The following is an 18,714-nucleotide window of genomic DNA, read 5'->3' on the forward strand; positions in this document are numbered from 1 at the left end:
ATAATGGAACATTAAATAAAGTTATTTTAACTCATCAAATTTATATGTATTTAAAGTTTTGGAGGGAAATAATAATAATAATAATATAATTTTAAAAAATAATATAAAGATTCTTTGAACACTATTTGTTTAATAATAAAATAAGAATTGAAGCAACCAAGTATAATTTTTTATTGCATGAAAATTGTTTTTCTTGTTTTTATTTTGCGGGATAATTATTGAAAATAAAAATAAATTTGCAGGGTATTAAGTTTTACGTTACAAACATCAAGGTACAAGTAATTTAAACATATAGGAAAGTTTAATTCTAATAATTCTACATTCTTTATTCTTTATTTGGAAGTCAAAGTTTATAGATTTAAATATAATAATATTATATCAAAGACTAGGATCTACAATATGCTTTATAATTAAGGATAAGACACATATCTTATTAGTTCTTGATTTAGGCATTTTTTTAACAATTAATAAACATGAATAAATAGAATTAGTGAATTTCATGGGAACTTATTCTCTTTTCAAATGGGAGAAGGAAGTATGAGAGAAGGAAGTATGAGTTGTAATCTAGTACATTGATGACCATAATTAAAAGGGTTTTCATTATTTTTTAATGAACTAATACTAACATCTGTTCATGAAAGTTTATAGTTTAATGAGCTCTCTTAATTTGATCACATAAAATAAAGTCTACTAATAATAAAAAGTTAATATAATTATTTTATAATATTAGCTCAAATTAATTATTGAAATAAAAATTTTCAATAATCTCCCGCTTAGAAAATATATTTTAACAATTATATCTTAATTCTTTAGGTGTACATTCGTATATTATTTCTCTTTAGACTTCCACTCTAACAATTTGGCCCATCTCATATTTTAGGGAACTATCATAGCTTCTATTGTATCGAGCACTTACTGTAACGACCCGTCATGACTGCCATACTGCGCAACACACAACTAACTACGTATATACATCTACTGAAACAATAATATAATATAAGCACATTAACATCTCATGAATACGTACAATTATGTTGCTTGACCAGCAACTATATACAAACAAATATATAGAAGTATCTACCAATAACCGGTAGTCTACAAAATAAAATCCAACTCCATGCACCTCCTATGGCCTCTAGCAGTTATCTCTTAGCCTATCCCTACTCTGTTCCCATACATCATGTGATCATTGTAGTCTAAACCACATGGAAACATGTAAGGGTAAGCTAGAAAAAATAAACAATTCATAATAATAGTCACCATATTCAACACAACAACAAGTAACACATTTATTACATACCTCTCAACAACACACACACACACACACACACACACAAACATATATATGTGTGTGTGTGTGTGTATGAAAACAACTTACAACACTAGTAACTTCACATCACTATCATCATCAAATAGTTCAACATACAACACATAATACTTAAACAACATATGAATATAAAAGCAACCTACAACATAATATCACTATGAACAATAACAACTTATTTCCCATGCAACACACAACACATTGACAACATACATCTCAGCAACACCTTCACAACTCGTCAACACATATAACTCATATCATTACAATATCAACTAATCAGCACATATAACCTATATCATCACAATATCAATTCATCAACGCATATAACTAATATCATCACAATATCAACTCATCAACACATATGTGTCGTCACGCATTTCAACTCAGAGATCTCCTACAACACAAGATGAGCAGCTTAAGTGGCTAGATCCTACCAAACTGACAACATAGAACCTTTTTGGGCTTGTTAGGTAAACAACAAATTTGGATAAAAATCCACAACACGATAACAGTTTCTCAGACTTTGTCACTTAAAAAAGGAAGCATAGTATTATGTCAAGATATGACAACTGGGTTTATGCCTACCACGACATTAGCTAGGTCAACTAAGCCACATATGGGATTAGCCTACTAACTATCCTCCAAATATTACAACCATCCGATACTCGGTTAGGAACTAAGTTCCGGACTTCGTACTTTACTTGAATTGGCCGCTTGTAATCAGTATAGCTCGACCTGACCCCTATACCGTAGTCGCTTCATAGACGTGTGCCTTAACCTTGCCCACACACGGGACCAACTAAGTCCTAGAGGAGAACAACACATCAACCACTCCAAGGGACAACTTCCCAAGGAGGGTTTTCAACAAATTGGGCTCTTAGAGCACCACGACACTCTCAATCCACACAATGGGATGAGTAACTTCGAAAACATCTCCCTTAGTCTTAGTCATCAACAACTCGTCATCACAGCACAACAACACAGTTATCAACTCATCATCTCAATCAACTTTCAACTTGAACAACACAGTCAACTCATAACTTTAACAACATCGTTATCATCTGACCAGCTCAATTATTAACTCATTTCAACTTTAAACAACACAATCAACTCAAAAACTTAATAGTTCAACTCACAATTTACAACTCAATCATCATAAAGTAATATCTTTTCAACACATAGTACAACATACAACTTTATAACAACACACAACTCTCATCTAACAACTTAGCAACACAGTCTACTAATAACTTATGTATAAATCTCAACACATCTACACATTTCACCTCATGCTCCTCACAACTCACAACATTATCATCATGCACTTCACAACTCTCAACTAGATCATCTCATCATATTTCATAACATATAAATAGTCATCACACAACTTGTAAACAACCTCACAACTCAACTACAACATGCAACTCACATCTCACTTACTAAGTATCCTCATCATACTACACAACATCATCTTTCCACGCAAAACACATCAACCCATGTTATGCAATCATCTTTAACCATTTACAACATACACAACACATAATAGAACTTATACATCTCGATTACATCCCATCTTCATCATAAAAGCATCATTAACAACATCATTAATCAATATTTTATCATTTTATATCATCATACAACATTTTCATCACATAATACAACTCATACTACATATTTACAACTAATTTATCATGCCAACTTACAGACATAAACAACCTAAATCAACCTAAGCACCTAAAACAACTTTCAACTTAACCAAATCACTCCTTGTGAAATGGCAACCTTCACATAAAATAGCGTATCAGGAGTTATACTACTCCTATCATACTCATCCTTATCTCATATGAAAGATAAGAAGATTTTATACAACTCTAATTAGTACACCAAGTCTTAATTCCATCATCTACCTTGTTAAAAATTCTAAAAACCGCAACATCTATAACCAATGTTGATAGCTTGACCATGTTCACTAAAACATCTATATCTGGAGTTCTATACCTCCTTTTTGGGTGATTCCAGCGCCATTCGAAAGCTAATATCCAAGGCTACAAATTTTATGAAGACCGCAAGACCAAATTCGGTCATCTACTCTTACCGCTTCAGCGCTCAAATCAACACTCTAGCGCTGGATTTCTGCCAACTCAATTTTGTTCCCACGGCTACAATAGTGGATCTCTACCATCCCCTCTTTTCCATGGTTGCGGCCATGAACCATGGCTATAGATGTGGATCTCTGCCATCCCCTTTTTTACCCCATGGTTGAAGCCATGAGTCATGGCTTAAGCGGTGGGTGCAAAATTTTCTGCATTTCCATGGCTTCCACCTTCAATCTTCACCTTCTCTTCACCAATCTTCCCTCTAAACATGATCGATGTCCATGATTACTACTAATTCATTCAAGAAACCCAAAAACCATACAAATTTCAACATGCATGCATTAAACTCAATGAATCACTCATTTTCCCCAACTCATCCAAGAACCCCACATCCCAACAACATGCAACCTTCCCAACTCAACTACTCAGCCCCAAATCACATCCCAATTGATAATCCAACTACATGCAACCCAAAATACAATAATAATTTGAGTTCTAGCTTCCATTACCTCGAAACGGAGTGAACGACAAACTCCGAGTTAATCCAAGGTTGAAGAAGAAGAAGAAGAAGAAAATGGAACGACAATCCAACTCCAGGCTAAAGAGAAGGGAGAAGAAGTGTCCCACGACTCCTGGGTTGAAGAAGAAGAAGGATGGATGGTGAACCTTGCTTCATAGCCCTAGTACTCACCACCTCATCCTTGAGGAAAAGAAAACAATAATAAAGGTTTAGAGGTTTGAGAGAAAATGAGAGTGAAGGAGGTTCATGGGTCTTACACTTACCACTAAGTCAAAAGCTATAATTTAAGACGCAACTCTTTCTACTTAATTGTAGCATCCCAAGCGCCACATGTCTTGACTGTGTCTTAACCCACTTAGACCTACGCCATGGGACAATTGATACAACCCAATAAACAATCTCCCCTTCAGCAATTGCTCCCATTGGGAATCAAACACGGGACCTTGGCTTTGATACCAATTATTGGATTGAGTACTTACCACTAGATTAAAAGCTATAGTTGATAGTTAGGGTACAACTCTTTCAACTTAATTGTAGTAGCCCAAACACCATGTATTTCAACTGTGACTTGACCCACTCAGGACTCCGCCATGGGACAATTGATGCAACTCAGCAAACAACTTCCATTACTAGCATAAAATGTGATTAGACCTAATGACCACCACATTAATACATTAAATGATATAAATCAATATGGAAAAGCAACATGAAAATTACATGCTATGTGATCTCAATCATTCAATGTCATATTTCAGTCATTAGAGATACCATTCCAAAATTCCTATTGCAAAATAATTTTGCACACACATTATACAAACAAATAATTACTAATAAACTTATAATTCCATATTTCTACATAAAACCAAATATAACATAATGTTTGTATCAAAGCATAGAACATAAAGATTCCCACTAAACTAAGGCAACCTTAGGGACAATACTTATATGAGAAACATGTCCATAAAAACCTTAGATGTTAAACCTTTAGTTAGTGGAACAAATAACATAAAATTTTTCCCAAGATGTTCTATGAAAATTATTTATCAAGAGCTTTTTCCTTCAACAATGAACAATTATGTTATTAAAACTTCTACTAAATTATTTGTTGTTGTTGAAGCATGATATGACTAACTCAATTGTCACATATAACTTAAGTAGTATTTCAATACCTTTTAATGTATGGTATCAAGTGAAAAGTACTTTGGTCATGTCTTATGATTAGATGTCTACTATATTGACTTCCTAAAAAATTAGACTTAGGATTCTTGATGATCGCTAAACTATCATATTTTTAATTTGTAAGCACATTCACTTGATGTATATAAATGAGATCATGAATTACTCTTCCCACAACTAAAAAGCATAATCAAACTATTATGTTTATTAAATTACCAATTCTTTCTTTGGGCTATAACTAAAACTAAAAAATGCCCCTTGGTGATTGATGTATTTTCCAATGCTGTAGTTCTTAAGAGTATTAGGTCTGGTTTCTAGGAATAATTTCATTATCTTGAATGAGAGGAAGAATGGAAACCTGTCCTATCTACCCAATCATATATACATAGCAAAAAGGCTAGTCTAAACTAATTGTCAATACCCCATACCTATGCAAAAAGGTGTCATTTCTCCATGTCTAATCCTCTATGGTGTCATCTCTAGACATCTCTAACGTGATGGAACTCTGAGTACTTGAAGAAAGAGAAGATGGGTTAGATCCATCGTGGTATCCATTACTAAGAACTCACGATCCATGAATCAAAGATTCAGCAAGGACAAACTTGTGCTTAGGATATACTTCCTATTCTGGTGTTGGCTCTCTAGTATGAGTAGGGATTGCCTCCTAGGGATCTAGCTCAAGCGCTGGAGGTACCACAACAACTAGAGTGGTTGGAATAGGATCGAGAGGTACAAGAGGTGGATGAGCAAGGTTAGACAGTATCGGGAAAAGATCAGCTAAAGTAATACTATGTAACTTAGATACTAGTGATACCATGGAGGTCTATAGGAAACTATGATGATAATCCGGGTCAACCTCCATACTTTGGGCTCTTCCTATTGCCTAGTCAATGCTTAATGAAATCGTGACCAAAGGATATTCCATCTTCATAAAGTCCCACATACACAAAAATAGAAAACAAATATAAGGAGTGAGAAATATTAATCTCAACTCTTGTAAAGGTAAGAATACTTACCTACTAGACTCTTATAGGGGAAACTAGATTTCAATGTAGTTATACTTACATAACACTAATATAGTTTGGATCCATACTTCCACATTTTGGAAGTGACTGGGAGTACACATGTCCCTACCCATAAATGGTACGATTCAATCCCTCAAATGAATCTTAATATATATCAATGGGATATTCTTATCCTTATCCAAAATTTGGGACGTACTCTCATACCGATCTTGAATGTTGGAACAGTCGTTAGGGTTACTAAGTTGGTTAGGTGGAGACTCCGATACAAGGTGCTACCTTCCTTAGTTTTCTCAACCTCCTAGTACCTTACACCCAAGGTATTCCCACTAGTATGAGACCCTCTGCCTTTCATCCCTCAGCTTTGCCAAGTTGTAACTTCCAATGAAGGGTGTCATGTCATCACATGTCCCTTGCATCATTATCTTTAATATAATATTACTGTAAAAACTCATTATATAGAGTTTTATCAGTCTCAGTCATCCTGAGCACCAATACACAATAATTTATAGAGTCATCTCACATGATACACTATTGAAGAAAAATAACATTAACCTATAATTCTTAAACAACTTATTATAATAGTAATTAGGAGTGCATGTAATTCAATTAACATAATAACATATTACTTTATAACTTACTTAAAATATCATACTTTAAGTAATTAAAATAACTTTGTAGTTTATTATGAGACAACCAAATATATATATTTTTTAAAATATTTAAAATAGGAGATAATTAATTGAAGTTCTCCTATATCTACATTATTAAAAATATGTGAAATTAATTTCTAAATTGGTAAATTTTGTATTTAAAATAAAATCACAAAATTTATAAGAATTTATCCAATTCCATATGCTACTAGAAAAAATTTCAGAAATGTATTTTATCAAACCAACCATATTTGGTAGTTTAAAACCCTTTAATATAATTTAAAATTTCTAATGTTTAGCACATTTAATAAAGTTTTCAAAAAGGTAAAATTTATAATATTGAATAATTCAAAGTGTTCCTACCTTCCCAATATCTAAAAATTTCAGGTTCACCTTCCAGAAACAAAATTATTTTAAAATAGTAAATCAAACATTAAAATTATAAAATTTATATGTGTGGAAAGCTTATGAAGTCTAGTTTTAGAATATACAAACTTTACTTTGAAAATTGTCCAAAGTTGGTGCAGAAAATTCATAGAACCTAGATAGTTCATCTTGGATCTCCAGAAATAAACATCATTTTGAGAAGCAAATATCTTCATCTTTACAAAATCGTTTTGAGCAATTTCAAAGGCTAAATTGAAGCCCTTCGAGTCTAGTTTCTAACCCAACCGGTTTCATATTATGTGGATGAGTAAAATGTGATTTATGAATTTTTGATTAAAAGATGTTCATTGAAGTATTGGGTTGGCAGATTTTCTGGTTAGGAGTTCTTAATTCTATAAAAAATAGCAAATGAGTTTCATAAATTCTATAAATTTTTTTGCAGAGTCTCCCCTGTATTTAGAACATTTTTCAAAAATAAATTTAGCAAAATATCATTCCAATAGATTTTCAGAAATCCCAAAGTTCAACAGATTCACAATATAATCCAAATTTCTCATTTTATATTAGTAAAATAAAAGAACAATATATCAACATGAGAAAGATAATACATATCAAAAAGATCAATTCTTAGTCTCCCTTACCTTAAGTAAGTGGAAAAAAATGGAAAGTGATGGGAAAATTTATGAAGTGGAGCCTTAAAGGGGTTGGAGATGGTTAATTTATCATGAATTTTGAAATATAAAAGAAGTGTAAAAAGAAAAAAGAGGAAGAATTTTGGTGAGGAGGGAATAGAAGAGAGAATAGAAAAGGAGGGATGAGGGCAGATAGTAATGAGTCTTTTTGGGTAACTGCTTTAAGAAGTGGCTAGACTTAGAGCTTGACCAGCACCTAGGGTGTCTTATTTTGTTACTTTCATGATATTGGAATTATAATTTTTTTTTGGATTACTGTATAATCATTACTGAGAATGATGACTCTACTATAAAAATATGTTACATATTTTGGAATTTTTTTTTATATATTATTATATATTTACATTCTAGCGTAGCTGACTCTTGCTCTATTTTCTTTATTATATATTATTTTATTTTGATTGGTTCTGGATGTGACGGCTTAGGGTGAGTCGTTACACTTATCAGACGAGTAAAGGTATTTTGGTCATTTTCTCCATAATTTTTGAAAAAATAGAAAAAATTCACAAAATTATATTTTAATATATATAACATGATTATTAACTCAAAAGATCATTTTATAATTTCCTAAATTTTTTTCCTCATCAATCCCTAAATATAGATAAGTAAGAGTAAAATCATTAATTTTATAATTTTTCGAGCTCTGACTTGAAATAATTATTAAAAATAACGATTAAGTAGAATTCAAATTTTTTATTCCGATGATACACATCATAATTTTGAGATTCCTTTTTTATTTTCAAATATAAAATCTTAAATTAAATAAACAAATATAAAAAATTGGGTTGTTACACCTAAACCCAAAATTTGCATGATATAGCTAGGAATGGCTTATAAATCCAACTTGGTAAGTGTTACACAATCCCACAATTGATAACATGTTTCTCTTCCAATTGCTCAGTCTAAGACACCGTTTCCAATAAGAAGTTAAAATCTAGTTTAATTGCTTTCTTATGAAAAATGGGGACACCTAAGTACTTACCCAATTTGTCAATATTTGGATGCCAAAATGATAAGTAATATCACCCTTCAGCTGCTCATTGACATTATTTGAGAGAAAAAATCCCTGTTTTGACAATATTAACCTTCTTCCCTGAACCCTCACAAAACAGTTTCATAATTAGATTAATGACATCCATTTGGTCGCTATTAAACTCAACAAAGAGAATAACATCATTCACGAAAGCAAGGTGAGAAATTATGGGTCTTCCTCTAACCAAAGAAGTTGGTTTCCACACATTATTATTGACTACTAACTTAATAAGGTGGAAGAGCCTTTCAATAACCTCCTATGCCATGGAAATGTTATCGTTGCTATGGTGATTGTGAATGAAACAACATTGGCATGACCCAATCATGTTTCCCATCACTAGCCTTGTTCTTTGGGCCACAATCTTTGTGATCACTTTATAAGACACATTATATAAGCTAATGGACCTAAAATTTCCTAGCTTAATAACATTGTTAAGCTTTGGAAGTAAAATAATGAGAGTGGCCATTAAGTACTTCAACTCGATGAAGATTATATTAAAAATAGATGTGACAAGATATCATGCAAATCACTTCCCATAATCTCCCATAATGATTAACAAAAGAAAGCTAGCAAACCATTGGGTTTATAGTTAACCATAGAAAAGACTACCTACTTGATCTCATTTGTAGAAACTTCCTTGTCCATGTTAGCTATATCAACTTCCTCAAGCCTCGAGTACGAAGATGATAGGCAAAATGACACAAATGAAATAACATTTTGAAACATTTTTTTAATTTTCAATTAAAAAGTTCATTTAGTAAATTTAACCTTGCTTGATTATATTTTGAAGAAAAAACAAAATACTATATAATATATAAAATAAGACCAAAAGTATCTTTTTAAACCAAGACCAACCCAATTGTAAAGTTACTAAAACTCACACTTTAGGCCCACCATGTAAAAGTTATTTGCTATTAAGTTTTGTAAAGCAAAAAATGTCACATATATGATAAAAGAAAGCCCAACAAATAACTCTTTTATTTCAACTTTTCAAATATAAAAATTCTCTTAAATTTTGCTTTAGGCTTAGGTCATTGTTGGTCTGACCTGTTTTAAACTAATTTCATTTCACCTTAATTAGAAAATAAGAAGAGAAATATTGATTACATTTTTTATTAATTTAAATTGGAGAAATATATTTTTCGATAATCATTTTTAATAAACTTAAACCAATTGTTTTATTGTAATTCTCTATCAATAAAAATTAACATCACGTATCAATAGAAAAGAAGAAAACATAATATTTTTTCTTATAATAATTTGTGAATGGATAAATTTTATTTTTCTAGTTATTTTTATGCATGATAAATTAAACTTAATATTAAGAGAGTTTACAATAATAACACATGCTCAATCAATCAACGTGGAATCCTCATTGTTTATGATAATTTGAGTGTAAGTATATAGTCATTTAGCCTTTTTTTTATTTATTTTTTATACATGATAAAAAGAGGAAATTAAGACCAAAGGCGAATGACATCCATGCTATCAACTAAAAGAAGAAGCTCCAACTCAATTGAACACCAGTCCAAATTCTGAGACTGTCATCATGAGATGCATCATAATTTGTGAGCCAATCCACACTAACATTACCTTTGATTCTTCTTATAACACGTGTGTGGATCAAATAAATTGTGACTTTTTCTTAAACAATCATTTAAGATAAACTTTGTAAGAAAAATATTACAATAAATTTATACTTTATTATTAGTATAGAAAGATTTATTTTATTTTATTTATCATTTATTATTATAGATTAGATTTATAATTAGGATAGAAATATAAATTTATTATAGATGTAGATGGAAAAAAAAATAATAAAAAAATTGGGCGATGAACATAGTTCCCTCTCATCCTCTACGCAAGGTATTTCCCTATTTAAAATTCGATTACACTTGCACACTATAAAACTGCGAGTGGAAGTTGCCGTTGACTCACTCACTCACACACACACACTAGACGCAGCTTCAACAACACTTTGAGATGCAGCACCAGCAAGTAGAAGAGCACCTCGACGTGCTCACCAAAACCGGTCACAAAACCGGCGTTTCCAAGCCCAGGTAATCGCAAACTCTCAATCGCTATTCGCCTCAGTTCCTCAAAGTCGTCTGCGTAACGGTTGCGTTCGTTCGTTCGTGCGTTCGTTCAGGGGAGACGTGCATCGCGACGGCGATTACCACCGCGCCGTTCACGTGTGGATTTTCGCGGAGAGGACGCAGGAGTTTCTCCTCCAACGGCGCGCATCGTGCAAGGACTCGTGGCCTGATCTTTGGGATATCTCCAGCGCCGGCCACATCTCCGCCGGCGACTCATCGCTTACCTCTGCTAGGTATTCTACTCTGCGAAATTAGCGTTTGCGTTTTGTGTTCGGTTGGAGAAGGCTTTTTCTGTTTTCTGTTTTCGGTTTGTTTTGTGTTTTTGATAAGAAATATAGTGAATGCGTGGCCAGCAAAAACTAAAGCAGATTAGTTTTTGGTTGGGAGTTTCGGGACATTATATGCACTCCATGAAAAAAGAGAAAAAAAGAAATAGTGAAAGTAGAAATTGTTTATTGTTGTTTTATTTTCACTTTTTGCTGCATAAATTTCAGAAAAAGGAAAACAGATACGAACAGCAAACATTTTCTTTGATAATCTAAATATTGTCATCGTTAGTCAATTTGGCATTTGTTGTGATGAAACAAGTCGGTTTAAGTGCTAATTTGGTTCTTGATATTTAGTGTTTGGATCCGCAATTGAAGCAACTCTTATTGCACTCTGTGTTTTACGTGTTTTGACATACAGACAGGGATCTCAGGTGTCAGTTTAAACACGCAGATTATGAAAGAAGCAAATTTAGTTAATGACTTTTGACAAGTGTGGTCGTGGTCGCTGACCTGCACTAGTGTTAGGAGATAGGACCAAACTGAGAGATGGTACAAACCAAATTTACTGTGGATTGCTAATAGATTTGTTTACTTAGTAATATAGATTAGATTGACTGGTATTGGTAGTGCCATTCTTAGGGACCAAATCGATCGTTGGTGCTAATTTTAGGGACCAAATTGATGTTTTGCTCCAATTTGACTTGTTTGGCTTAATTTTTTTTTTTTTTAGAAAGAGATATATTTTTTTATTTGAAAAGCTTTTTCTAGAAGTAAGAAAAAAGAAAATATTTTGTTAAAATAAGTTGATTCAAATGCGCAGGACTTCAAGTGTTGATTACATCTGATCTGATACCCATCATCAGAAATTACACATATCTCCTTTAATTTGCTATTTACGAGGGGAAATAGTGTAGGACAGTTTATAAGGTATTGGAAGAAGGGTATTGGGGCAAAGAAGGATTATTAGTGTAATTTTCTAGACATCAAGTGTTTAGGGTGTTTGGAATGAGTGTTAAACTTATGGGAGGTCAGTGTAATTACTCCCTTTATTCTTAAATACCAAAGTAGGATTTTTAGCAGATAGAGCTTGCATTACTAATCAAGATTCAAGTATGTAGTGTTGTTAAGCGATTCATTTTTCAGGAGGGAGCTTGAAGAAGAGTTGGGTGTGACCCTTCGCAAGGATGCATTCGAATTGATATTTGTTTTCCTCCAAGAGTGGTATGTAGTGTATGGTGTTTGTATTACTGTATTTTGTTAAAATATTAAGGGCGTGTTTTTTATTTTTTATTTTTTTTATTTTTTTATTTTAATATTTAATATGTGTTAATTATTTTTTACTTATAATTACATACATGCTACCACATTGCTTTTTTACTGTTTTCTATTTCGAAAATTTCCTTTTCTTTTATCATTTACCTCACGCAACTTTGAAAATTGAATGTAAGCAAGGTCACATTTTTATGATTATAATGAAAACTTATGAACTGAAAACCAAAAATCGAAAAACAAAGTAAACACTCTAACTTTCCTTTCAAGCTATGTTAAGGGTTTATTTAGACTATAGAGGGGTCTCTTTCACTTATGAAGGAGACTGTTAAGTTGATTTGTGTACCTTTATTTTTATTTTATTTTATTATGTGCTCATAGGATTATTTATTTATTTATTTATTTTTTTTAATCTTCAACTAATGAAATTCTCTCTTTTTTATCTGTGGACTAGCTGATGTTATCTTTAAATATGGAATGCAGTGTCATAAATGATGGAAAATACATAAACAACGAATATAATGATGTGTATCTGGTAACAACTCTTGATCGAATACCGCTGGAAGCTTTTGCACTTCAGGTGAGGATGTGTAAGATGTTTTCAAATTGGACTCATTGGATCTCAGTTCATTGAGAAACATAATACACCATGTTTATTCGATTATGGAGCTAGCCTTTATGACTTTTCATTATTTGAAAAATTTAGCTTTTTCTAGACGTGCTAGAATTCAGTATAAAGGTATAACATTTATGATCATTGTATATTATTATATGATTTTAATTTTAATTTAATGTTTTTGTTTTGTAATTAGTTATTTGAGCCTTATTATTGAATTTAAATATTGAGAACTTGAGTTTTCTGATCATTTTCGCTTGGTCTCTATTATTGATCTACATCAATTTATGTTTCGTAATACTGTCTTAGTGAGCGTAATTAGGGTAGTCAGTAAATAGTTGAATATAGTTCTTTTATTTTGAGTATTTCCTTTTAAATAATTCTTTGGCACATGGGAATTACTTTAGAATAACTGGTGGCAGGAATGTTTGACATAAAAGAAGTAAACTCCATGAAATTCTAGTCCAAAAAGATTATTTATAACATCAATAACATGAATGTCAAACATTATTTGTTGGAGCCCAGACGATTTTGACATCACAAGAAGAATTCTCAGGGTGGTAATCTGTAAGACTATTATGGGTTGATAGTTTATAGTCTCTGTTCAAGAGTGATTGTAGACAAATGCTTGTAATTTCATGTGCTAATCCAATTCTATTCCTTTTATGCCCATCCTTTATGTCTTTTCTAGTTGCATGCATGATTTGTATTATAGGTTTTCCAGATCTTTTGTGAGGGGATCTTTTTACATTGGCAGGAAACAGAGGTCTCTGCTGTTAAATATATCTCTTATGAAGAATATAAAAGGTTACTGGCCAACGAAGATTCAGATTATGTCCCTTATGATGTTAATGGAGAATATGGTCAACTCTTTGATATAATCGAAAAGAGGTATATTATTATTTGAAGTTATGGTCAACTCTTTGATATACTTGAAAAAAGTATACTATTACCAAGTTTTGAATAATAAAAAATTCTTATTAGTGTAGTAAAACTTCTTTCATTTTGCAATAACTGTTAAAAATTTATCATTATTGTTAGAGTAGAGAGGAAGAAAGAATTGCAAACAGATTTAAGAAGATGATACTTTGTTATTCCTTCCATATTTCTGTTACACCCTGTGTATATATAGAGATGTTATTACAACAACAAACAAACCTAACTGAATGTTAACTCAACTGATTACAACATAACAGAAATCTAACCCACCTGATTAAGAAACAGAAAACTAACCCAAGAGATCAGTTGTTTTCACCGATCTTAATACAGTATGCACAATTATTCTGGTTTGTTTTCCTGTACCAACATAGAATTTCACTCTCAGTTCAGATAGTCATGTCTTTCTATTTTCTCCCTTTTTAAAATGATTTTCATTCAATAAAAAAGAAGTGATGACAAGGGAGAGGGTGAGATATCCTCTGAAACATAACACAAGAAAACAAGGAAATAAAAAGAAATAGGAGCTAATCAAAGCTGTATAATAGTTGAAATTCCCTTGTATAGGAACCAAATGATGAATTTAACCTTTTTTATATTTTAGAGTATATTTAAGTTTACTTTTCTGAATGTTATTGTTAAAGTTGAGAGAATTGGATTTCATTTCATAACCTGAATAGGTTGCAAGGATGTATATATATAAAACTACCCAAAGTATATATATAAAACTACCCAAATGGCTTAGTGGCCCAATACTTATAGTATACTAAGGTATCCTGTTTTCAATATTTCTAACTTCTAACATTTTTTATTCAAAATAATTGAACTTTTTTAATACCACATGTGTTCTTGAAATGTCCATCCATCCGAAGGTTTTAGTGAGGAGTGTCTAACACATGTTGGTGTTGGAAGCGTGTCTGGCACTTAGATACTTCCTGCAATAGGAGTGTCTGTACTTTATAGCTTAGAAGGTGACTTGGTAATGTGAGGCACATGCTTAGATGTTGGCTTGGCAGGGTGAAAAGTGGCTGTTTAAAGTATTATATACATCTACACAAAATTCTGACTTTGTCACCTCTTAAATCCTTTTAAATATACCCAGACAATTTTCTCCAAAGTGAGGGGGAAAATGGAATATTCATCCAACACACCAACCATCTCATACCAAGCAAAATATTGCCACCAGTATGTAGGGATAAGCGTGTTATTGTTTCTGTTTTCCAATCCAAACTCAAACTGTATATGTTTCAAGTGCAGATCCCCTTGAATCACATGGCCATCTTAAAACTCAACATTATTTAACTCTTCTTATACTTTATGACTATATTTTTTGATGGATAACCGCATGGTGTTTAAAACAGTCATCGCATATTATATCCTTATTTTTGTATTCCTTACATTTACATATTTGTTGAAGGTACAAGGAAAATACTGTTGCACGCAGTTTGACTCTACAGAAGCAAATCAGTCGTTATGCTCCAATTTCCCTTAGTGCAGAGGTTGTTGTAATTTTTATTTTCATTTGTTTTTGGTTCTTATTTTATTGAACTGTATCTGTCTACTGTTTAGCTTTTAATTCTATTTGTCTCCCCTACTCCATTTTGTCAATTTGGAATACCATTAATGTATGACAAGGTTGTCAAACTCGAGAGTTTATGTAAATGTAAACTTGTGAAAACTCTCTAAACTCGACTTGTAACTCATAAGAGTTTATTGAATATAAAAACTATTAAAATACCTGGAAATAGCATAATAATTCTATATTTCAACTCCATAATCATGCCTACAACAATAAAGTAGCAAAGTTTGGTAGTGCATTACTACTTAAAAAGATCAAACTACACCAAATTATGCATAAATTCATACAAAATATAAGTTCTTAAAATGAGTGTTTAAATAAAATAAAAGACGATTGATGTCTTAAAATCTCCATGTCTAATCCTCTAATAATATCATCTCCAAGTCCAAGATCATCATGGTTGGTCTTATACTGCAGAGGGAAAGAGAGACAACAAAATGTTGTTGCTCAACTGCTGTTAATTAGGTGTTTGGAGAGAAATGGAACAGGAAAAAATTCCCACTCAAGAACAAGGAGTGCAAATTGAAACAGAGCATAGAAGGTTGGATAAAGATCAGAGTGGACAACAGACCTTCAGTATGCGGGAGATAATGGTCTGGTTGTGAGAAAAAGACAAGCACCTAACACCCCTTGAAGATAACCCTATGTGCAATACTGACTGAGCAGCCACGACGGGAACCCACGAGCACAGAATCCACAAGAATGTCTGCTAGAACGGAAGAGAATGACCTAATTCTCTGTTTTGAGAGAAAAAAAAAAGAGACTGAAATTCCCCTTACAGTGTCATTTTGGGAATCTTTTTTGCCCTTCTAAACTTGTCTACTTTCATACAAAATTGCAAGACTGTGGATTTAGCCTGATTTTGCTTGAGTTTATCTGAGCTTGCTCAAAAGCGATTTTGTTTCTGAGTTAAACAGGATCTGGCAACTGAATTTGTGCATTTATATGGGTTAAAACTCTATTTTGAACCTGGCACTTAACCTTTGAGCTGAATCAAATATCCTTACAATGCCACTATTCACAAACTATATAATTTTAGTTGTATTCTGTTTTTACTTGCCAACAAGACCTTGATCCTGAATGGTAAGCGGAATTCTGCATCACATTGTCCACATAAAGCCCCATATAAAAGCATTAGCAGGAAATGAGTATAGTATCAATTATCGAATATTTTATTGATTTATAGGCAAAAGGAAGAATAAAACATATTAACATTGTCTCTCTGTATAAATTAGGATTATAATAACTATCTTGATCGAGAACATTTTTTGGGATTATTCTTTTTCAATGAGAGTGTTTATAGCTATTTTTCTTCAATGTTTTTGGATATTTTTCTTAACCTCTTATCTGTTTAGTCTATCTTTTTTACTTTTATTTCTTATTTAAATTTCAATCTTTTTTAAAAAGAAAATTATCAAAAAAATAACCTTGTATCACAATATAAATTATTTATCATATGTATAAAATTGATTTATATGATTAAAAGTCTATGTTTATTACAAATTTCAATAATAATATAAATTATATGTTGAAAACTATTTAATTATTATAAATTTTAGTTATATAAAATAAAAATTTATTCTGTTAAAATACTAGCTACATATAATTACAAGGAGATTTATTATCTAGCAATTAATGCTATGGTGCTTTTAAAACTGTGATTAACCGTGAAGGATTTGGATTATTTTTTGTTCCATATAAATTTATTAGAAGTGTCATATATGAATGTTGAAGGTTATGATATCATTATTGGATGTGAGTTTTTCATTCCTTGGATAACTAGTAATATATTTATCCTAAAATTTATGGTACTTCTTTAACCTAATAACTAGTTTAATGTTCATTTTGGTAGTTGACAGGGCTTACAGATTCAGACAAAGAGGCTCTTGGTTTTGTTGTCAGGGCTGCAACTATTATGGATGAAATTTTTCATCTGCAGGTTGTTACAATCCATTTATAGCTGTGTTTGTAAGCATTTGTTTATTGTTTATGTATCTTTTCTGTATTTATTGTATGTTATTTTAATATGCATGTTCGTATGAAGTATATAAAATTTAATGGTAAGTTTGACTTTCAAACTTTTATCCATGTAAGTGATTTTTATATGCTTGTAATTATGTGTCATGTAACATGCTTGATACCTAGGTTTTGTTCATCATATCATGAAATTTGATGGGTATTTTATCTCTTGCTCCAAAATACATTTTAATTTGTTTTAACTGATTTGTGGAGTAGAACCAGGAAGATGGATATATTCAGAAGATAATGTGCATTGCTAAAGTTTTTCTATTTATTTCCCTATCAGTCATGGTACAGTAATCCAATTCTTAGAGATTGGTTGAAGGAGCATGCTAATACATCGGAGTTGAATAGGTTGAAATGGTCCTATTATCAAATTAACAAGAGCCCGTGGTAAGTATTTTCTTGACAATTCATTCTACCAACTGAATGGTGTATATAATTATAATAGATAAAAAGGCAGACTTCGGTGATTTCTTATGCCAGCCTGGACTTAAGACCAAAAATCATAGAATTTGGCTCATGCCTTTAGTATTGAGTTTCTCACCGGAATCTGTTTTCTTAATCTAAGCGAGTCAGCAATCCTTTTACAATTCAAGATCTGTTTTGACACTTGAAATCCCTAGGACCAAATGCCAGATAGTGTTCTTGACAGTATATGAACATCCATACTGCAAATTGTTTTAATATAAAATACAGAGTAGAACAGCAGAAACTACTTATATTAAAATACCCGTTTATATTCTGATATGTTGTATAATTGTAATCTATTCATTGTTGGCAGGTCCTGCCTTGATGAAGATGAGGCATTTTTGACGACTGCAGATTCAGCAATAAGGTTGCTCTCTGAAGCAACTAGGACAGTTAGAGATTGGAAGGGTTTGGAATACAGAGCAGCATTTCCCATGCAGAAACCTGCTGGTGCTAATTTCTACCCACCAGACATGGACAAAATGGTATCATTATGCTAAGCATATGCTGTCAAAAGAATTTGGAAATTTGAAAATGATAAAACTTTTATCTTTCA

At 31.9% G+C, this 18,714-nt stretch overlaps 1 protein-coding gene and 1 long non-coding RNA gene across 4 annotated transcripts in view; one reads left to right on the top strand and one right to left on the bottom strand.

Annotated features, from left to right (window-relative positions):
- The first annotated feature begins 10,793 nt into the window (after positions 1-10,793).
- Positions 10,794-18,714, top strand: part of NUDT3 (nudix hydrolase homolog 3) — a 41,724-nt gene continuing 33,803 nt past the window's right edge. The window contains exons 1-9 of one of the 3 annotated variants that reach the window (XM_083068253.1): positions 10,794-10,963; positions 11,053-11,232; positions 12,412-12,489; positions 13,021-13,117; positions 13,911-14,044; positions 15,507-15,588; positions 17,521-17,607; positions 17,974-18,080; positions 18,472-18,643. In XM_083068253.1, coding sequence (XP_082924379.1) covers positions 10,887-10,963; positions 11,053-11,232; positions 12,412-12,489; positions 13,021-13,117; positions 13,911-14,044; positions 15,507-15,588; positions 17,521-17,607; positions 17,974-18,080; positions 18,472-18,643 — 1,014 coding nt within the window. In that variant the 5' untranslated portion in view covers positions 10,794-10,886. The remainder of the gene's footprint in view (positions 10,964-11,052; positions 11,233-12,411; positions 12,490-13,020; positions 13,118-13,910; positions 14,045-15,506; positions 15,589-17,520; positions 17,608-17,973; positions 18,081-18,471; positions 18,644-18,714) is intronic. The other 2 variants (XM_083068252.1, XM_083068251.1) reach the window with 2 other exon arrangements.
- Positions 15,921-16,860, bottom strand: LOC145954279 (uncharacterized). Its single transcript, XR_014431475.1, has 2 exons — positions 16,448-16,860; positions 15,921-16,374 (listed from the first exon to the last, which is right to left on the bottom strand). It is a non-coding gene; the product is annotated as an uncharacterized LOC145954279 (long non-coding RNA).

Source organism: Cajanus cajan, chromosome 2, assembly GCF_000230855.2.
Source record: "Cajanus cajan strain Asha chromosome 2, NIPB_CcT2T_4, whole genome shotgun sequence".
Lineage (NCBI taxonomy): Eukaryota > Viridiplantae > Streptophyta > Magnoliopsida > Fabales > Fabaceae > Cajanus > Cajanus cajan.